This window comes from Megascapheus bottae, chromosome 18 (assembly GCF_031878675.1).
Source record: "Megascapheus bottae isolate mThoBot1 chromosome 18, mThoBot2.hap1, whole genome shotgun sequence".
Lineage (NCBI taxonomy): Eukaryota > Metazoa > Chordata > Mammalia > Rodentia > Geomyidae > Megascapheus > Megascapheus bottae.
The window spans coordinates 16,175,009-16,197,804 of NC_143526.1; the positions used below are offsets into that span (position 1 = coordinate 16,175,009).

Genomic DNA, 22,796 nt, shown 5'->3' on the forward strand with positions numbered 1-22,796 from the left:
CAACTGACTTTAATTATTCTAGGTATTTGCCAGTCTGCACATTAGCTTTAGTTCTATAACTAAATGAAAATACCAACAACAAAAATTTGAAGAAGAAAAAAAAAACGTTTAAAAGTATTTATAACCCAATTAGGAATAAATTCATGGTTGCTTTTCTGTGATAAGATACACAGAAGCAACCTATAAAGTAATAAAAATATGGGAAGGAGGACCTCCTATGTATGCAGTGATATCTATCTTTTAAGTGCTCATCTATTGTCTTACTGCAATGGAACTAATTCTCAACCATTGCACATCTTCAACTAGATTAATTTCCTAATTTAATTGTGTTTACCTAAATCAATTGCTTAAGAATTTTTAAAAATTATTTATATTTTTAAAAATTAGTTAAAAATTCTTATAAGTTAACTGATCAAACAAATCATGGATTTAAGAGTAAGCATTACAATGTCAGCTGCAGCACAACAGACTGAAATCAAATGAATTCAATGAGGGACCTTGTGCAGCAGATTCTAATGAATGTAACAAGTTTGTCAGACATTATCACTGGGATGAATGAACTCAATGTTTATTTTTTCTAAGTGTGTACTTTTTTCAACAAAATTTTAAGAAAAATGAACAGGTGAAGATTTTTCCAAGTGAAAAATCTTGCTTCTAACATCAAAGCAACATGGCAGAGGCAGAAGAGCAACCGTGGTTACACGATTACAAAAGGTTTACATGGGAAAAATCTAAAGATGATTTTTACAGACTACCTAGAAGAGAATATTATGCCCCACGGGAAGTAAGCTTATACTTCAACAATCATTCACTCATCTATCCATTACATGGTACTGAGGTTTGGACTTAAGAGCCTCATACAAGCAATTTTTTTTTTTTTTTTTTGGCCAGTCCTGGGCTTGAGCTCAGGGCCTGAGCACTGTCCTTGGGCTTTCTCAAGGCTAGAGCTCTACCACTTGAGCCTCAACACCATTTCTGGCTTTTTTTCTATGTATGTGGTACAGTGGAATCGAACCTGGGTCTTCATGCATGCTAGGCAAGCACTTGACCACTAGGCCAAACTCCTGGCTCCTCACACAAGCAATTTTATATTTTGGTCATCTTCTCACCCCCAACCTTCAAAAGGTGGTACAAAGAGGTCATAATTTCGCATGTTTACCTAAGTGTCTAGCACTTCTTGGTCAGTCACTCCATCATCACTCTCTTCCATCCCTTATGTTCCCGCTCTCTGACTCATTTCATATTTCCCACTTCCTTTACCACATCATATTTCCCACTTTATCACATAAGTACATCAAGTATTCTTGTAGTAACTAACAGTCCCCTGTTGCTTTTTAATTAATCTACCTTCCCTCTTACGCTTCACCCCTACCAATCTCATTTCAGCTCCTGATATTCATTTCAATGAACTGTTAATTTTTCAGAAGATTTACTCCATTGAGTTTGATTCCCACATATTCTTTAGTCAATTAAGTTGTTCACATAAGCACATGCAGTGTTATTTTCATTATGTTCTATGGTTTACATAAACAAAAGGCCAGATCAAGCCTAGACATTCATGGAATTAAAATGTTGCTCTAAGAAGTAAAATCGAAACAAAAACTATACATAAAGTTTTTTCAAATTTCAAATATGATTTGCTTCATCTCAAAAAAAATTATTACTAGCTGGACACTGGTGACTCAGGCCTATAAGTCCTAGCTACTAAGGTGGTTGAGATCTGAGGATCACAGTTCGAAGCCAGCCTGGGCAGGAACCTCTGTTAAGACTCTTCTCTCCAATTACATCACAGAAAAAGTAGCACTAAGGCTCAAGTGGAAGAATGCTAGCCTTGAGCAAAAGGAGTTCCGGGGCAGTGCCCAGGCCCAGAGTGCAAGCCTTAAGACAGGCAAAAAAAAAAAAAAAAAAAAAAGTTACCGAAAGAAAACAAAGTTTTATAATGTTCCGGAATACTCCTTTGCTAAGCACCATTTTACTTAAAACAATCCTATTTACAAAAAATAGTATGTTGGCATGCCTGTAATCCTGGCAGTCAGGAAGCTGAAGCAAGAGGATCAAGTGTTCAAGGCCAGCAAGGGCTAGTATGTAGTGAAGCCCTAACCACTACCCCCCAAAAAAGTCATGGCTACTTATCTTGCTTTACATGTTTATTTTTATAATGGCTTTTTTTTTCCCTTAGAGAATTTTTATTTAGTTCACAGTAAATCTGAGCAGAAAATAAAGAGTTCTCACATGTGGCCTATATGTTTTAAATATTTTGGTTAAATGAATGGCCTAGGAAAAAAGAGAGGCCAGAGTTAAGAAGTGAAGAGACAAACCTCTTTTGGCTAAGAAAACTATCTTGAATCACTCACTCTACAGTCTACCACTATCAGAAGCTTGAAAATGGCAGCTGATTAGAATTTGGAATATTGAATTCTATGACTTAGAAGTTTAAGAAGCCTAGACAGAATCTTTCACTCTAGAGGAAAGGAGTATTAGTCTTTAGGATAAGGTTCTGGCCAAAGGCAATCATATTGTTGTTATTATTGGTATTAGGGCTTGCACTCAGGCCCTGGGTGCTATCCCTGAGCAAGCTCAAGGCTAATGTTCTACCACTTTGAACCACAACTCCTCTTCCAGGTCTCTGGTGATTAGATAAAGAGTCTCACAGACTTTCTTGACTGGGCTGGCTTTGAACTGCAGTTCTCAGACCTCAGACTGGTCAGTAACCAGGATTACAGGAATATCCCAGCGATGCCCCACTTGTTAATTTTTTTTTAATGCTCAACTAGCTCTACATAAGATTTAGATGAAGTTAAATTCACTGACTGTATTACGCATATAAAAACATAAGATACAAACTACTAGAAGTGTACACCTATGCTACACCAACTATGAGACTTTAGGTTTGTCCCCTCACTAAAAAAAAAAAGGCACAGTATAGATACAACAAAATAGCTGACTCACTAATTAATTCAAGTTTAAAATAAAAAGAAACCATTTCACACACATAAAAGTAGGTTAAGTCTTTTAACAGTTAAGAAGTGTGGAAGCCAGGCACTGGTGACTCATGTCTGAAATACTAGCTACTCAAGAGGCTGAAATCAGGGATCATACATGGTTCAAAGTCAGTCTGGATAGCAAAGTTCACAAGACCCTTTTATCCACAATTATCCACTAAAAATTCAGATGTGAAGCTATGGCCTAAGTGGTACAGTGTCAGCCTTGAACACAAAAGCTAAAGGATAGCCCCAAGGCCCTGAGTTCAAACCCCAGTATCAGCATTAAAAAAAAAAGAAAAAAGAAATGTAGAAAGGAGCTAGAGATGATGGGAAGCAAAGCAGAAGACATCAACAGAGACTAAAATATATATGCATGCCTTCTAACCCAGGCTTCTACTTGGGATAGTGCTCAAGCCCTGAGTTCAAGCCCAAGGAATACCACACACATACACACAAGCTTACCAATACAGTAGTAGGCTGCCATATGTACAGCTGAAAGCATCAAAGTAGCAATGAGAATGAAATATACCAATTTGGGGTGACTGCTGAAATTTATGAGTTCTGTGCTCCTGGAAAGAGTGTTTTGGTTTTGTTTTTTTTTTAAAAAAACAGTCCTAGGGCTTATACTCAGGGCCTGAACACTGTCCTTAGGCTTTCTCAAGACTAGAGCCACAATACCACTTGAGCCACAACACCATTTCTGGCTTTTTTTTCTACATAGGTGGTACTGAGGAATAAAACCTGCATCTTTGTACATGCTAGACAAAACTACCACTAGGCCAAACTCCCGTCCCAGAGATTCTATCTAACCTTATTCATTACTACTTTCTGAATAACTGAAAAGGATAGGCTTGGATAGGCTTGTTTACACACACACACACACACACACACACACACACACACACACACACACACGACCTATTCCCGTCCTTCTGGCAAGACTGGTTTACTTGTCCCAGGATCTCTTGGATGGCCTTGAGAAGACCTTTCTTAATGTTCTCCTAATTTATAGCAATCTGAAAAAAAAAAAAATCTCCTTAATAGGCTACATTAAGTCTTTAACCAAAGAGACAGTTTTCTCTAGGGAGGAAAGGAGAAGGAATGGGAAAAATGAGATGCATATTTAGCCATAATTATAAAACCCTGAAATATGACAAAGTTACCATCTTTTTTGGGGGGGATTTGCTGTGGATAGAACCACATATGAGGCTGCTCTACCACTGAGCTTCCTGCTACAGTCCCAGCCTTAACCTTGTTTCTCTCTTTTATACAAAAGAATCTTGACTCTATAGTTGGTAGCTAAAATGTTTCAATTTTTATTTAAGGCTTTAAAACTCACCTCGAAACAGTCTGTTCCTAGTCTATTAACCCATTACAATCTGCTTTCTTGTGTATCAAGTAGGCACATCATGACTATCACTAACCACCAAGTAGAAAAGTTCATTTGTGATTTGGTCTGTGTTAATTAGCTCAGTTTGTTAGCACACACTTCTGTTTGTGGTAAGGTTAGAGTTAGATTGCCTGTAGACTTTAACTATTTCAGGGCAAATGCATACTCCTGAGTTCCAGAGATGCATATAGCTATGCTACAATTACTTAACAAGGTCATAGGAGGAGTTAGGCAAGTCTACTTAGCCAATGTATCAATCTACATCATATAAAACAAATAACCCTAGGAACCTGAAGGACTGGTAAATCATCTCTGCACATACAAGGAAGCTGGCAAGCTCAGTAGACACAAAGGAAAGTTTTATTTGGGGTGTGTAAATGTGGTTCATGCTGAGGTAGACTTGGGGTGGAGAGAGACACTTTATAGTGAGACCTTTGAAATCATGAAATCTCATCTTAAAGTGTTCAAGGTGATTTTGAGTCAGTTCCAGTTTGCTTTCCATTCCCCAAGTGCTTCTAAAAGACTTGGTGAGGACTAGGAAGTAATTCTGTTTATTTAGAACAAACTAATTACCAGATAAAATTTAACTTGAGAGAAATGTACGTATTACCTGACTTATGAAACAGTAACATCTCTGTACAATGCCTAGATAATGAAATTTTGTTTAAAAATAGTAGTCAAGCATGGTGGCTCATGAATGTAAATCCTAGCTACTCAGGAGGCTGAGATCTGAGGACCATGATTCAAAGCAACCCCTGCTCAAAAGACTATGAGACTCTTATCTCCAATTAACCACCAGAAAAACCAAAGTGGTGCTGTGGCTCAAGTGGTAGAGAGCTAGCCTTGAGCTAAAGAGGTCAGGGACAGCGCCCCATGACCAGAAAAAAAAAAAAAATTAAGAAACAAAACAAAATTTGCCAGGCACCAGTGGCTCATGCCTGTAATTCTAATTACGCAAAAGGTAGAGATCTGATTATAGTTTTGAAGGCACATGGGATTAGAAAGTCTGTGAAACATCTCCAATTAACCACCAAAAATCTGCAAGTGGAGCTGTGGCTCAAATAGTAGAGCAAGACCCTTAAGTGAAAAAGCTCAGGGACAGTGCCCAGGCAAGCCTCAAGGATTGGCACAATACAACAAAAACTTGCAACCAAGCAGCAAAACAACAAATCTAAACAGTTTTAAAAACAGAGACCGTGCTAGAATAACAAGAGTTCTTCATTTGCATAATGTTCTATAATCACCGGATTGAAGTAAGATGCTCTCTGCTTCTAAGATCAAATGTAAGAGTAATTTCTTTTTAAATGGTTGGTTTGTGCTCTAAATTCTTTGCCAGCACCCAAACAGAAGTAGCTTGTAAAAATGTCTAGACTTCCATAAGACCAACAGATTTGTTGTGTATTTAAAATATATCTTGAACTCAGGGCCTGGTGACTCTTAGGTTGGCACTAACCCCTTTGAGCTACATGCCCAGACCTTTTTTAGTTACTTTTTGTAAGAGGTCTAGGCTTTTGCTGGAGATTGACCTCAGACTTAATAGCTCTCTTACAGCTCTGATCCCCCAAGCCTGGCTTGACAGTTAAGGCAAGCCTAACTTTTAAAAATGTTTTCTCCAGTTAGTCTGGAACCTTAATCCTCGGGATCTCCACCTCTAGAAGTAGCTAGGATTACAGCCATTTACCCAGGGCCTATATTTAATCTTCCATTTCTACCTGTACTAGGAAGTACTAGACTCGCCCTCATTTTATCTGAAAATCTGTGGTGGAAAATGACTTAAATTGAAAATACTCCTGCTACTTCACTGTTTCTGCCTAAGAGTCAAAAAGACCCTATTTGTAAGAGGGGGTGTGCTAGTTTCCCTTCAGCCATACTTTACAAACAAAAACTCATCACCCTTCTTGCTGATCTGTTAAGTTCACTTTCTGCCCTTTATTCTAATCCCCTCATGACTCAGTTTCCTTACAATCACATATGAGTCCAGAAGCAAAGCCCTAACGACTTAATTTAAGTACCAAGTGAACGTGTTTGATCGTTTTCAAACAGAAAAAATAAAGTCTATATTAGCAGCAAAACAAAAACAATGTTGAATCAGAAGATGCTAAACTAAGCACCAGTCCTTTTCGAGGCACCAGCATCACAAGTAAAGGTTAATTAGAACTCAAAGTCCTTCGATAAGGTCTTTTAGCAAAAGCAGTATAGTACATACGTTTAAAACCCTGAAGAGGTTAAAAAGGCTAAAGATGCTGACCCTCTTTGTAGCTTATAGCACTAAACCAAAAGACAAAAAAAAAAAAAAAAAAAAAAAAAAACGACATGCCAAACCCTAATTACACATCGTTAGTCATCAAGAAACTACCTGTTAAGTCTCTTGTTGTCTTCCACTAATGAGCCAGCCTGAATCTGTAAGAAAGTTTCAACGAACCTTAGTGGAAACCAAAATTGTTCTCTGTGAAAAACATTTTGTATTCGGACAAACTGGAACCAACTGTTTCCAGGCAGAGAGATGCAATAACAGTGGAATATTTCAAGCAGAGTCTGGGGAGGCTTTGCCTGCAAATCATTGACCAAAAATGGTAACAGTGTGTGCAGACTACGGAAAATGACAAAATGTTTCACCTGACGGTCTAGCAGAGCATACACTGTTTTACAACCGTGTACAGCCATCGTTGAAGAGGAAGGAAATTACATACATTTAGCAAGAATCGCCATCTAGAATGTATTGCATGTTTCCGTTCAGTGACTCGGATAAATTACACGGCTTTTAAAAAAAGAGAGGCTTTTTCCACTCTCACCACCCCACACCCCACCCCACCACCCTCCACTCCCTTTCACACCAAGTTATGGCAGGACTATTCACAGGTAAAAAGCAAATGTGTGTGACCGGGGCTGGACGGGATCGGGCAGGGCAGGGTTAAGAGAGACACTGCCAAACTCCACGGGCACAGGGAGAGCGCAGCTGGAAGCCGATCGTCAGATACGACAGACAAAGCGGCGGCCAGGCCGGCCGGGGACCGGCCGGGGACCCCGTTCTTCCTCGGGCCAGGGTCACACGAGAGCGGTTCAGGACGGGCCTTCTCTTTTCCTCCCCGATGCTCAAGGGAGGACTCCACAGGCCACAAGGCCCACGGGCCGGGGAGTGAACAGCTGCGCCCCCCCCCTCCAAACCCACCACCTCCGGATGGATTTCAGCAAGCGGCGGGGAGGGGGGCGCCGAACCCCGGGTCGGGCATACCGAGGCCCCGTGGGCAGACGGCGGAAACGACGGTCCCAGGCGGCGGCCTGGACTCCAGAGAGCGCACCGCAGAGGCCGGGGGAACCGCCCAGGATGGCCGAGCCCAACCCGGGCGCCCCAAGGCCCGGGAGCCTGCCGCAGCCCTCCCTCCTTCCGCGGGTGGGGACGCGACTCTCGCCCCTCCAGGCCGGACCCCCGCGGCGGACCCTCCTCAGCAGCCTCGGCCTTACGCCTCGAGCGCTCTCCCACTCACCATCTTGGCTGGGGCGGTCACAGGGACTCAGGGGGGGGAAGGGAGACGGCCGGCGCCGAGTCTTCAGAGCGTCTTCCTCGCGGAAGCGGGACCGACGGAACGAGCGCAGAGCCGACGCTAGGGCGCGAGCCTACCAAGTGGGGTTGGGGGGGTGGGGTGGGGAGGAAAGGGCGGAGACGCGCGTTTTGCGTTGGGCTGAAATGCGGCTGCGCACGCCACGCACCGCCCGCCGTTGCTACGCAACCGGCCGGCCTTAGCCACGCCCCGCCCCTGCGGCAGAACGGACTCTGGACTGTCGGGGAGGAGAAGTGAAGCCTCTCACACCTGCTCCGGGCTAGCGGGGCGGAGTCTCCAGTCGCAGGCTCAGGTCTTTGGTGGGGAGGAGAGAAGAGGGCAGAGGGTGGGTCCTCTCCTCGACTTGATGGCGAGGACCGGTGACTCAGGTGGACACACCGGTTCCCCCCCACTCAGGAACCGGGCCACGTGACGCCCCCCGCACCCCCGGCCCCGCGATTGCCCATACATAGAAACGGCCACCTGGCCAGGTGGGAAGCGCCGCTAGGGGCGGGGCGGAGGACAGAGGAGGCGGGGCTCGCGTGGTGGAGGTGTGGGGGGGGAAATGACACTGGAAGGAGGGCCTGGTGGGAGGGAGGGCCGACCGGAGCCCCAGCCGGACGAGTGCCGGCCATCCCGCATATTTTTACCTACTTTGGTACGGTTCCCACCATCCTCCCCTGATTGGCCGGCCCAGCATGTCTGGCCTTCCTGGGGAGGCGGGGGGGGGGGGGGGGGGGGAAGGGGACAGTGGGGGGGGGAGGGAATTGCACATTTTTTTTTTCCTTCTTCCTCCTTTTCCGTGGCGACCGTGGTTGTCGAGAGTCCCTGTGAGTCACCGCTAATTTCAGGTCTGCAAAACAAGGAGTGATTTATTTATCTTGGGGCACCGTCAGGGGTGGGGATACCCAACAGGCCTTCAAGGGGTGTGGCTGGGAAACGGCGGCGATGACTTGGCATGGTGGCTTCTGCCCCGCTGTGTTTTTAAAGTGAGGATTCTGTGTTTCTCATGGGTGGGTTGCACAGAGACACAGTTTTCAGAGGGCCTCAAGGAATCCCAATGATTATTTTTTTTTGGAGGGTGTGTATATGTGTGTAATAGAAAAGAACTTACAGCCAGGAGGATTAACCACCTTATTTTCAAGTTCAGTTCCATGTAGGCCTCCGAGAACACCGTGGCCTCCCCCCAGATTCCCCCCCAAATTCTCCAAATTTGGACTCAAGGCTCCATGCATGTGTTTGTTGTTTCTGTGTGTGGGTTTAGTTCGGCCCACTAAGCATGGAAACTGAGTTGTCATAACTTTTCCTTAAAGACAATAAGCAAGCTGCGGCTATTTTAAGCCGGCACTCCTTGCTACTGTTTGTTTGGCTTTGTTTAGCCAACCAGAAGACTGGCAGTCAAGACACCTGGGGGAACTTGTTCAGATTCAAATTGGTGAGAGACCTAAGTGTTTTCATTTTTAATAGCTTTCTGGACCTGCTGGTTGGTGCTGGGGATGACACTGGAGAAGTCTGTTGAGAAACAACCCAGAATGCCCATATGCGTCACCTGTCTGTAACTGGAAACTAGCTAGAGTACTTTCTTGCTTTCTTCCTTTTCTCCCTTTCTTTTATGCCAGTCCTGAAGCTCTACCAGTTGAGCCACAGCTCGAATCTCACAGTCTTTCCTACCTACTCAGGCTGTATTTGAACTATGATTTCCTCAGATCTCAGGCTCCTGAGTAGCTAGTATTACAGGTGTAAGCCACCACCACCAGACTACCAGCCTGCCCTCCATCCCTCCCTTCTTCTTTCCTTCTTTCCCTTCCTCTCTCCTTCCCTCCTTTTGTTCCTGCTTTTTATTGTCTGCCTACAGTTCACTGGCCCCCAATAATATGAGACTTTTCTTTTTTGAATCGTGCTGTTTTGTGAACACATGACTGCCTGCTCCTTCTTTCACTTCATCTTCTAGCCTCTGCTCTACCATAAGTTATATTCAGACATAATAGTCTGTCAGATCCTACTGTTACCCTGCTTGAAATTTTCTGTTGAGTCTCAGCCTGTCTTTCCTATCTCTTCCAAGCGTCCAAAGTGTCTACTGTCCTTCCCAGACAAAACTTCTCATTCTAGTGCCTTTAAAAATATAATAAATGTAGGGGCCAGGAGTTTGGCCTGGTTAAAGTGCTTGCCTAGCATGCATGAAGACCCAGGTTTGATTCCTTGGTACCACATACATAGAAAAAAGCTGGAAGTGGTGCTGAGGCTCAAGTGGTAGAGCTCTAACCTTGAGAAAGTCCAAGGACAGTGCTCAGGCCCTGAGCTCAAGCCCAGGACTGGCAAAAATATATATAAATATAAATATATATATGTTATATATATAATAAATGTAGTCCAAGCTTACTTCAAACTTGGGGTTCTCTTGCCTCAGACTCCTGAGTATTGGACTGACAGGAACACCACCAAACCCAGCCCTATAACTTTTCATTTTAATGTTAAAATGACCATGGATCTTCCTTTTGCTCATCCTGGAGTATTACTTTGTGGCCTTGTCTTATCAATAAATAATTCCTTGAAATTTCTGTAAAGCATGACTGTCCATTATTTACTCTCAGTGCACAAATGTCACAGTGTTTCAGTGAACAGCTCTGTAAATGGCCTTTTTGCACACATAAACTAGTGCACCTCTTAGAAAGGAACAAATAAGAGAATCGAGTATTTAAGGCTAGACTAAATGATTATTTCAAAATATATGTGGAGCAAGACGCCGGCGACTCATACTTACTCATGAGTAGCTATTCCTAACTTCTCAGGAAGCTGAGCTCTGAGGATTGTGGTTCAAAGCCAGCCTGGGCACTAAAATCCATGAGACTCTCATCTCCAATTAACCACCAGAAAACCCAAAGTGGTGCTGTGGCTCAAATGGTAGAGTGCTAGCTGAAGAGCTAAGGGACAGTGACCAGACTCAGAGTTCAAGCCCCATGACTGACCCCCTCCAAAAATATAGATATATGCACATATATATGGAAAGTATGTACTATATATGGTTTTCTTCTGTAACATAAGACAACATGGAGAGATCCTAGCATACACTGCTGAATGAGCAAAATCAAGTTCTATGTATATATGTATTGTTGAAACTATGTTTTCAATGTTCTGTGTTTCAGAGACTTCAAAATAATGGTTTAAGTCATCACCAGAATTTAATGTGTGAGCTTATTTTACATATAAAATACAGTGGAAGTAATTTAGACTTTGTATATTGACTTGAAGTAATGTTCAAGACTGGGTTCTCTATACCATATGCTTTACTATGCACAAATTCCTTTCCTAGTGCCACCTAATTGTCAACTATGACTACAATACCAGTATATTCTAGGTGGTAAGAAGAAAGAAAGTAAAAAGGGAACCTCCTCCCTTTTTAAAGAAACTTCCCTCCCCAGAAGTACCAACACAGTTTCTGCTTTTAGTACATGACTGTGAGGGAGGCTGGGAAATGTAGCCTGTTTCCTGACCATTTATGGGTGCTTGGGTAAGAAATTGGGATACCTTCCTGAAACACTCCATCTTACCTTTCGATACTGGTTAGAAAATAAGCTATACTTTTTGAATTCAAATATCCTGCTTTTGTGTCATGTTCAAGTTTGAAGTTCTGTTTTCAAACAAAAAGCAGTGGGAAGAAATTGTAGTTCCTTAGTAAGGGGTGGAAATAGAGACTTTAAGACACCAGCAGTGACTACTGTGGGTAGATGAAGAAATATTCCTTGGGTGACTGGAAGAATAAGCAGTGTGATTTAAACCCATATCCCTTCCCATCAGGCCACATGGGCCTCACCTCACCCATGGGTGAGGCTGAAGGAGAGAACAGGTGTGTCCTGTGCTTTCTTAACACAACAGATGGTTACTGGCAAAACGAAACGAAGGGAATCTAGGGAAAAGAGTGACATCCCTTTACTTACTGCCCATACCCCAAACCTGATGGGTCAGGCAGCCTCAGGTCCCCAGTATATTTGGAGTATATTTATGGAAATCATCTGGATTACATGATTTCACTACTAGCCATTATGATATAATAAGTTGTACCCGGTTCTTTCATAATGTCAAAGACCAAACAAATCTGCTTAAGATAACCATGAGGAAATGAAGTAGAAAGTGCCACTGTAATCATTTTCAAATTTCCTCTTGTGGCCATTGCTTTTTTACTGTTTCTGGTGGAGGTATCCTTGTCTATAAGTGTGAATTCCCTTACCAGGAAGAGCTGGGTTTCTTCCATAGATGCATCATTTGTCATCTCTCCTCCCAAGCCCAGAAGAAGGGGAACCTAGGAAGCTGGAAGAGCAGTTAGAAGAAGTGAGGGAAGAAACTCTGAAGCTCAAATGCATGTTAATACTAATTTTTTCATACCTCTGCAAGGCTCTAGTGCTATCTTGACATTACCCAGCAGCTTCTGCAGTAGATACGTTGCAAACTAATGTTTTCCTGCCACCGTCGCAATAAGAGAGGCAGAAATCTACAAAGGGACAGGACAGGAAATGGGTCCCTGCCAGAGTTCACCACTACCAGCTATGACATGCATTTCTCCACCATTTCCTTCCCGTTATTACCCAGTATAGCCCTACTTTCTCTAAAAGGACTCGAGCTTTAAGAAAAGTGCCCTTGCTTTTGGATGTTAGAATGTACTGTAAAGTTTCCAGTCATTCTTTCCCTTGATTTTATTATACTCAGCCCTTGAACTTCTCACTTTTGAACTTCTCACTTTTGAACTTCTCACTTTTTTGAAGGGTTTGAATTCATTTTGTCCCTTCTGAAACCAATACTTGTTTCTTCTCTTTGTCCCCTTTGAGCCTTTCTAACAGTTTTTATTTTTCTTCTGAAGTGCAATCACCAAAGCAGAACTGTAGAAAGTGGCATCCCTATGAGAAATGGGAAGACAATGGGTCTGGGGATGCAATCGTATTGCATGAATAAACACAAACTGTGGTCTTTAGTTGAGACCACCTGACTATGTACTTGTAAAAGGTTAGAAGGTTTTATTCAGGCTTGGCCTGGACACTGTCCCATGGGTTTTTTGCCCAAAGCTTATGTTCTAATACTTAAGCTGTGGTTTCATTTGTAAGTTGGAGGGTTTTAAACTGATTTTAAAAAATTTGATATGGACTTTGAGCTTGGTTTGTATAAATCTGTCTGTGACATTATTTAGTTATCTCTATACTGGATTTCTTTTTCAGAACATTTTCCCCAAATTTTCCTGAAATGTCTAATTTAGTAGATAAGATTTAGGGGAGTACATTAACTCCTAGAGATTGTAAGCCAAACTTTGTAAGTTGGAACAAGGATGAATCATTCTGTGTGTGTTTACTTTTCATAAGAATCTTAAAGAGAATCTTGGCCTGGGAAGGGCTAAGAATAATCCTTTTGACTCTAAGATGTATACATGCATTTCAGATCATTAAGGCTAGAGATAAAACTCATACTTGGCACATTTAAAGCCACACACACACATGTACACACGTGCATGTGCACACTCTCACATACACACACACACACACACACACACACACACACACAAACCTTCTAAGACCTGATATAATGGTAACAATTTGTAGATCTCCTCTATGCCATACTAAAGCTCATGACATTTGATTTATAAACTTTAGAATCTGAGTATCTAAAAAAATCTATGCTTATTCTTTATATTCAAATGAATATATTGTCATAATGATCCAGACTACAATGTAATGAAGTTCCCTCTGCTACCTATACCTTGAGGACAGAGAACTGATTGGCACAAAGAGACCAAACAGCATTAACCTCACCATGCTTGTGTTGTATGAATGAGGTGAACAATCACATCTTGTAGTTGTTTCTGATCCTTCCTTCCTTCCGTCTATGATAATGATGATGATGATGATGATGATGATGATGATGATGATGATGATAATGATGCGTTTTTGGCAGTACTAAGTACTAGAGTTTGAACTCATAGCATTACATTTGCTAGATAAATGCTCTACTGTTGGCCCATACCCCAATTCCTGTTTTGTGGCAATTTTTTTATGTAGGATCTCCCTTTCTGATTAGATATGTGCCATTGTAGGTTTCCTAAGCTGGTCATCATGTACCACACATTTGGCTTCTTTCTGATAAGATGGAGCCTTGCAGACTTTTCTGGGGCTGGCCTGTGATGACAAGCTCCCCAGTCTTAGAATCCCACATCACTAGAATAACAGGCACTGTCTGCCACACCCAGCTATTGATTGAGAAGGGCTCTCGTGAGCTTTTCTCCTTCAAACATCAGTCCTGTTCTCAATCTCCCAGGTAGAACTACAGGAAAGAACTGTTGGTAACCAGCTTTGGGGGATGGGGTAGGGGAGGAAGTTAGGCATTGGTTAGTAAATTTAGACCCACTCATTTAGAGATGGTCTCATAAGATTTTCCATGCTGGATGTGGATGGAATCTCTTGCCCATTTTTATTTTTTGATCCTGTAGAAAACCTTCCCTCCTGCTCCTTGAGCCAGTGAATCATTCCCTCCTCTGAAGCTTCCTTTCTTAGCTAGTCCAGCCAGGCCTGGCCCTCTGCAGAGTTCCAGACTGTTGAGTAGAAAGGGTACTTCTGGTGACAGGTTGCACACCTTTGAAAGGTCAGAGAAGGGTGCTATAAGCAGGAGGAAGTGTGCATATACTCTATTAAAGTCCAAGTGTTGGATTCTAGGTTCAGCATATTTTCCTTTTCTTTTAAATGACTTTAGGAAAGAAACTCCCATAGAAGGTACAGTGCAGTGTGGGGTTCATTTATGACTCATGGAAAATTTTTAAATGATAAATATTGGCTCAGCCAAAGGCTGACCTAAGAAACACTCTGCTAAACCATGGTTACAAAAAGCAAGAGGAGAGTATTCAACAAATACACTGTGATACCACTTTTAGGCAGGCAAGAAAGAGCTTGGCTTATGTGAGCTCCCTTTTCCTGAAGACAGAAATGTCTCTGGGCTGCATGCCCTGTCTTCCTGGTGAGGAAGAATTTCAAATGGAGTTAGTCCAGACATGTTTGGGCTAAAATAATGACATAAAAATTAATGAAGATGAAAATATTTTCCCCTCAGGAAAGAAAAAAAAGGAAAAATATTTTCCTTCCTGAGTTAAAAAAATTAATCCCTCCATGTCTGTGCATAGAAGAAAATAGGCATCCAGAGTGATGTTAAGAATGTGGAATTTCAACTTATTTCACAGAAAATTTCACTTGTGAGTCTTATATAATGGTTGGTTCACTGAGTCAAGTTGTTATTTCTTGTGAAATAAAGTCACTGTCTGTTAGTTTTATTTTCTAAAGAAAAATAAAATGGCTGTGGAAAACATAATGAGTACCTTGATTCTTTCATCTGGTTTATCCTGAATAACAGATCTATTAATGGAGCAGTATCTGCTAATTACTGTGCTTTTAAAAATTGGATTCCCATGCGTGCAGGCACATACATGCACACATAAACGTATGCACACACTATCCAGTCTGAAATCAAGATAAACAAGTAGTAAGGAGAATTAGTAGCAAAGTAGATTGAGAAAAGACACTGGTCAATTTTTTTCCATTTTTTCCACTCTTACTTTCAATGGACATATAATCATATATATTTAAAGGTATGGTGTGGCATTTCAACATATCTGTACACTTTGTAATGATCACATCCGGGTATTTAGTGTGTCTATCATCTCAAAAAAAACTTTTTCTTTTTTTGTCCTGCTCTATTGTTTATTTTACTCTTACTACAGTTACCTACCTTGTGTGATAAGTTTTTGGCTTTTTTTTTTTGTACTGGGATTGAACCCAGGACTTTGTACTTGCTAGGCAAGTGCTTTGTCACTGAGCTACATCCCAGCCTGTGTGATAAGTTTTTTAATTATATTTTTTATTGTTGGGGTAATGTATAGAGGGATTACAGTTACATTAGCCAGGTAGTAGGTACATTATTTCTCACACATTGATACCCTTTCTCATGTTTTTGTCCCCCTCTCTCTCCCTCCACCCCCTCCCAATCATCTTGTTTCCCCCCTTCCCTTTCCTATTTCAAATAAACATATATACAATATACAATGTAATAAAGTCAAATACAGTAACAATATGTGATTAACCAAAGGGCAACAAAGGAGAAGAGAAATAACATAGTCCATTAAAAACAATGAACACACAAGATAAAGCTCCTGTTTCCATATCCTAGAATTCCTTTCATTTTGCCTCATTCTATATGACCTTATATACTTAGGTTTTGAGCTACTGTAATCCTCTGCTAGGAGAGTCCTGGATGTGTACTAATTATTACAAATGAGGGAAACCATTCAGCCTATGTTCCTGTGGGCTCTGGCTTACTTCACTTAATATGATTTTTTCCATGTCTTTCCATGTCCTTACAAATGGGGTGATGCCATTCTTTCTGATGGCAGCATAGAATTCCATTGTGTATAAGTACCACATCTTCTTGATCCAGTCATCTACTGAGGGGCATCTGGATTGGTTCTTTGCTATGGTAAATAGTGCTGCAATGAACATCGTTGTGCTAGTGGCTTTAGTTTGTTCTTTCAAACAAGTATTTCTTGATGGTGAGAGCATTCAAAGTTCTCCTACACATTTTGAAGCATTCAGTCAATTTTGAAACTTAGAGGGGATACCTGAAAACCATAAACTCAAGGCAGTTCAGTGTTATAGTGCTGAGATAAATTTCTTCTCTAGGAAACAAGTTTTTGTTAAGGCCTTCAAGTGATTGAATGGGGCCCATCCACACAGCGGTGATTAACTTGCTTCACTTAGCCACTTGGTGCAGTAGAATATCAGCACTTATTCTTCCCTTCTAACTGTGGCCCTGTGGCCAATCTCTCCCCCATCTCTCCTCACTATAGCCCTTCCCAGCCTTTGGTCACCATTCTTCTACTCTCCATTTCCATGAGATCATTTTTGTAGAAGCCATATACAAGTGAAATTATGTGCTGTTTGTCTTTTGGTGTCAGACTACAAATGTATGCCTCAAAACAGCTAAGGGACACTCATGACTGAGGCAGAAGGATCAGGTGTTCAAGGCTAACCTGAGCTTCATTTTCCAAATCCTCTAAGTAACTAACAAATAAACTAACTAGTATAACACTGGGAAGTATTGAGATTCCCAGGCAAGGCAATTGAAAGCAGACCCAAAATCTGGAACTGATAAAGTATTTTCCTGTCTACTGGACAACCATTTGAAGATGCCACTAAGGACATATGGACTTTCCCTCAGCCAAGAGGCCAGATAGTAAATGCTCAGAGAAAAGTCTCTAGGACATGCTTAGAGGTTGAGAGAGCAATAGCACAGATAGAGCCATTTTACACACTCCTGTGAAGCTCCCTCATAATGGAAGAGAAACTAGGAGCCCAAGTATGGTCTGGAACACCTGTACAGGTGGGAAGAGACAAGTAACCAGATACTGCATTGAATGTCTTTTGACACAGCTGCTGGCAAACAGCTCAAGTTCCTCCAGGGAGAGGAAAACACAAGAACCAGACTAGTTACAGAGATGTGACATGGGCCTGGTGTCCAGTCTATGGAAGCTGGCCTTATCTTTGGGGAGATTTGACCTTTTGTGATTTTCTCCCCTTTGCATCTAGGCTCATCTTATATTAATCAGCATTGCAGTCTGGTAGGAATAGAGCTCTCCTCACTAGCCTGGCTGTGGCAAGAGTGTCCCTGAAAGTAACCAAGGTGATGTTGGGATCCACAGTGGCAACAGTTGGGATGGCTCTGGCAAGAAACCTCTCACTGGCTGCCAAGGGATGGTGCTGGGCCCTGAGCCAGAACTTGATGGACCTGGGCCATTCTGCTGGTTGAACCAAATGGCACTAAAATAATTCCAGAATAGAAATTACATTGACTTTTACCCCTCCTCCCCCCAAATTAAAAAAGTTTAACATGCTTATAAATCTCAAAACTAAGGAGGTGGAGACAGACTAATCTATGTAGTTGACACCTTGTGTCAAAATAACAGTAACAACAAAAACAGCTTTTGGGGGGAGGATTTGATAATGTGCAAGACAGAATGTAGCTATCTTCTCTTAGGATGTTTAAAAATGTTTTTTTTTTTATCAAAGTGGGATGCCAGTGGCTCATGCCTGGAATCCTAGGTACTCAGGAGGCTGAGATCTGAGGATCGTGGTTCAAAGCCAGTCTGGGCACAAAAGACCATGAGACTCTTCAATTAACCGCCAGAAAACCAGAAGTAATGCTGTGGCTGAAATGGTGGAGTGCTAGCCTTGAGCTGAAGAGTTCAAGGACAGCACCCAGGTCCAGAGTTCAAGCCTCATAACCACCAACAACAAAAAAAATGTTTTATCGAGCATTTTATTATACATTATTGGGGGAAATCTTCTAATGAAAACACACACATAAAACTTTTCTTTCGGTGCAAGTCCTGGGGCTTGAACTAGGAGGCTTGAGCACTATCCTTGGGCTTTTTCAAGGCTAGCGCTCTACCACTTGAGCCACAGCACCATTTTCAGCTTTTTCTATGTACATGATACTGAGGAATTGAACTGGGTCTTCATGCATGCTAGGCAAACACTTTACCACTAGGCCAAACTCTTGGCTTCTAAAACTACTTCTATTAGAAAAAGTTCATCTAGGGGCCGGGAGTTTGGCCTAGTGGTAGAGTGCTTGCCTAGCATGCATGAATACCCGGGTTCAATTCCTCGGTACCCCACATACATAGAAAAAAGCCGGAAGTGGTGCTGAGGCTCGAGTGGTAGAGTTCTAGTCTTGAGAAAGTCCAAGGACAGTGCTCAAGCCCTGAACCCAAGCCCAGGACTGGCAAAAATAAAATAAAATAAGAAAAAGTTCATCTATAATTCTTTTTCTCTCACAAAAATTAAATACTCATCATTGATTTGGAATGTGTAGAGTAAAATATGAATGAAATATATCCTTCTTGACTTTATTCTGTACATACATAAGCACACACACATATGCACATGGATTGGATGGATGGATGGATAAATAAATGGATAGATAGCTGTAGAATATACAGAGAACTCTGGCTGGTTAGCCATTCATTGGCAGTTTAAAAGTTCAGATATTGTATGTTCTTTAGCTAAATACCTGGAAGAATTACTAAAGTGAAATCCATGAGCTAGCTAAAGGAATATAATTTGTATAATTGATTGTTTTCTCTAAATGTCACATAATTGCATACTCCTAGAAGCAATGTGGAGTCCTCTAGACTTACATCAACATTGGATAGTTATGATCTCTTTTATTTTTGTCCGTATTGGGAGGTACTTCCTGCTTATATTTATAGTGTTCTGATGAATATTGAACTTAAACTTCTTTTCATGCTTTTTTGGCAATATGCCTTCTTTAATTTTTAACATACTTTATCAACTGTGCACTTAAACTTTGGCTATATAACTATTGCTCATTTCTTCCTATTAGAAAAGATCACAGCCAGGGAGCTGGTGACTTATGTCTATAATCTTACTTAGTCAAATGGCTGTGATCTGAAGATCAAAGTTAAAAGCTAGCCCTGGTAGAAAAGTCTGTGAGTCTCTTAACTGGCTTACTTGTCATGATGAAAGTTATGAAGAGGAAGGGGAGCAGCAGGAGGGAGAAAAAGTTGAGCTAATAGATTTTTGGTAAAGTATCAGCAATAATAATGTTGCATAACTTGTGTTTTCTGCACCCTTCCCACTGAAATCTAGGTCATATGCAAGAAGCTTTTCTTTTTCCAACCACATCAGCAGTGCTTTTTTCCTTCTCCTGGTTCTTCTAAAGTCTACATCTTTTTTTTTAAACCTTAAATAAAACAAAACACTGTTCCTACTGCATTTGTCAAAATGATCTGCCTGGCTTTAAATGCATTGTGTAAAGGTATAAAGGTATAAAAATGCATTGTATAAAGGTACCATTTATATCTCAGTAACCACTTGAAAGATGCAGGACTTTAGCTGGTTTTGATGTTGGATGAGGCATGTTTATTTCTAATTTGGAAGACATCTCATTGGGCTTGGATGACCCTTATTTGAACTGGAATATTCTTCTCATTGTTGACCTTGTCCAGTTTTTTGCTTTGTTACAAGGAACAGTATTATGTTCTCTTACTTCCACTGTTGGTCTCCAGAAAGACTAAAACAAATGTTTTGTGGTTCCTAAAATTGTTTCCCAAGTTAGGTCATTACAGTTGCAAAATTTTTGTTTTGATAGAAGACTTTGCCAAAGACAACAGAGCTGATAGCTATTATTTCAAGGGAAAAAAAATCTTGGGATTGTCCAAGGGTTTCGGATTCAGAAGAAAATTATTCCAGCTGAGCCTTTCAGATAAATCTTCCTCCCCTCCTCTTTTGCTCCCTATTTTTTATTTACTTATTTTTTGCCAGTCCTGGGGCTTGTACTCAGGGCCTGAGCACTGTCCTTGGGCTTTCTCAAGGTTATAGCTCTACCACTTAAGCCACAACACCACTTCCAACTTTTTCTATGCATGTGGCACCAAGGAATTGAACCCAGGTCTTTGTACATGCTAGGCAAGCACTCTACCAGTAGGCCAAATTCCCAGTCCCGCTCCCTATTTTTTTTTAAATAGAGATATACTTAGTTTACTGGCTGACTTCCCCAGGTTTTCAAGCTATCCCATAAAATTTTGGAAAGCATTTTAACTTTATAAGGCAATTTATCACAAAATTAATTTTCAGAAACTTCTTGAGCCAACTAGAATAAAAAACAAACCACATTCTCAGGCAATAGACTAATTTTAGTCTTAAAAAAAAATCTGGGCATTTAAATTTAGGGCACCAATTTAAATAGTGTATGTGGAAAACCTAGTTCTCTTCTTTAAATTTGCAGAAACTGGAGAAAGTATGCCACTAATTTCTTTCTTTCTTTTTGCCAGTCCTGGAACTTGAACTTGGGGCCTCGGCACTTCTTTGGGCTTTCTCAAGGCTAGTTCTCTATCACTTGAGCCACAGCACCACTCTGGCTTTTTCCATGTACGTGGTGCTGAGGGCTTTGTGTGTGCTGGACAAGCACTCTACCATTAGGTCTCACTCCTGGCCCAGGATGCCACTAATTTCATCCAGAAGTTTCTGCCATTAGAGAGAGAGAGATATTATTTTATAGGTAATACAATAATCAGTAATAGTAATAGCAGTAACTAGTAAATAGTAAATAATATCAGTCAATAGTAAATAATGCCCATAAGTAGTTAACAACTGATATTCCAGGAGAGAAATGTCCTAATCTGCAGTGCTTTCCAGTTTCAAGCTACGATGAGTTGTCAATCAGCTGACGATATTTCTGAAAGTGTAACCATCAGCTCCCATGAGTAGCTCTAGGTGTCTCTGCCCTGAGTTCAACCTCCAGGGCTAGTAAGCTTGGGCTTACTGCTTTGTAGCAGTGGCACAATTCTTTAATGCCCTAGAATTGATCTTGAGGTTACTGGGATAATATACAGCACATTCTACAGAATAATACTTTTAGATCCAACATGTTTTAATCTCTGTCTTAGTTTGTCCTGTTGTTTTGACACAGTTTCTAAAACTTCCTAATCTATAAACTGTTGAAGTTTATTTTGGCTTTATTTTTATGTAAAGGGAAGTGGGGAGTTAGAAGATGTCATTTGTTTTTGGTTCTAGGGATTGGGCGTAGAGCCTTGCACATGCTAAATGCATACTCTAACACTGAGCTACAATCTCCTATCTCTAGATTATAGTGCTTAATTCTGAGAAATCTAAGGATATGGTGTAGAAATCAACTCAGCCTCTGAGGAAAGCCTTGGGCTGCTTCAACTCATAGAGGAAGCTAAGGAAGGAGTGACCATGTGAAGAAGACAGGAGGGATATTGAACTCAGCAAGAGCACACTCATTCCTGAGAGCAAGGCATTAATTTATTCATGATGGTCTCTTCCTCATGACACACACTAAGCCTCACCTGCAACACTGCCACATTGAGAATTTAAGATTCCAATCAAGGCTGGGGTTGACACTCTGCAGGCTTACTTATTGTGTACAAGGCCCTGGATTCCATCCTTGGCACTGTGAGAGAGAAGAGCTGGAGCGGGGGTGGGGGGGAGCTAGAAAGGGCAAGGAAGGGAAGAAAAAGGAGAGGAGAAGAGAAGAGGAGGAGGAGGAGGAGGAGAGGGGAGGGGAAAGGAGAGGTGGAAGAGAAGAGAGGACAAGCAGCAAATTCTAATACATAGGCTTGAGGGTAATGCATGGACTTTGGGGGGCACTGTAACACCCTACCATGGGAGAATTTAATTCAAAGGCCCTCCTCAATTGCCAGGTCATACAATTAGGGTCATTGAGGACAATCCAAGGATATTTGAGAGACAAGAACCCACTCATAGTTTGAGGCTAGAGTTTAGACTGCTACATTCAGCAAAAGCTGACCACAGAATAAAGTAAACAGCTTAGATAACACCCTTCAAAATGGTTTTGTTTTAGGATTACATTTGAAAAGCCACAGCTTTGAGGATGCCTGGGAAATGTCTTTGTTGTCTATTGCTTAGGAACATCTCTTTTTTTCATCATTTTTAAAAATAGCTATTTTCCAAGGAATTAATTTTTCTTTTGTGTGTGTCTTATAACTATCATCATTCTGCTGACTCATACTCTGTTTTCTTTCTTAATGAATGTAGTTCTCTTCTGTTCTTATGTATGTGCTACAATGATGAAAAGATGCCATAACCATCATGGTAGAGCAAATTTCAGTTTAAGACTGCTACTAAATTTGGCTGCCCTTTCAAAGAGCCCAGTCAGCAAGTGAGGAGTGTTGTGGCCAGGCCTTCCCTAGAGCTGCTGCTTAGATTCATTGTAAAACTCCATCGTGAATCACATGGTATCCAATTCTTCTTTAAAAGTTTCAAAATGAAGCTGAGTGCCAGTGCTTCATGCCTGTATTCC

General features: G+C 41.3%; 2 protein-coding genes across 4 annotated transcripts in view; one reads left to right on the forward strand and one right to left on the reverse strand.

The window, feature by feature from the left end:
- Dstn (destrin, actin depolymerizing factor) overlaps nucleotides 1–8,006 on the reverse strand; it is a 30,804-nt gene extending 22,798 nt beyond the window's left edge. Inside the window, exon 1 of one of the 3 annotated variants that reach the window (XM_090351957.1) lies at nucleotides 7,860–8,006. In XM_090351957.1, the coding sequence (XP_090208083.1) occupies nucleotides 7,860–7,862 (3 nt within the window). In that variant the 5' untranslated portion in view covers nucleotides 7,863–8,006. Of the gene's footprint in view, nucleotides 1–6,730; nucleotides 6,752–6,796; nucleotides 6,859–7,859 lie in introns of those variants that run through there. The other 2 variants (XM_090351959.1, XM_090351958.1) reach the window with 2 other exon arrangements.
- Nucleotides 8,007–8,316: 310 nt separating this feature from the next.
- The window catches only part of Bfsp1 (beaded filament structural protein 1), a 55,432-nt gene continuing 40,952 nt past the window's right edge, over nucleotides 8,317–22,796 (forward strand). The window contains exon 1 of the mRNA XM_090351956.1: nucleotides 8,317–8,404. The gene's annotated coding sequence lies outside the window, so the exon portion shown is untranslated. The remainder of the gene's footprint in view (nucleotides 8,405–22,796) is intronic.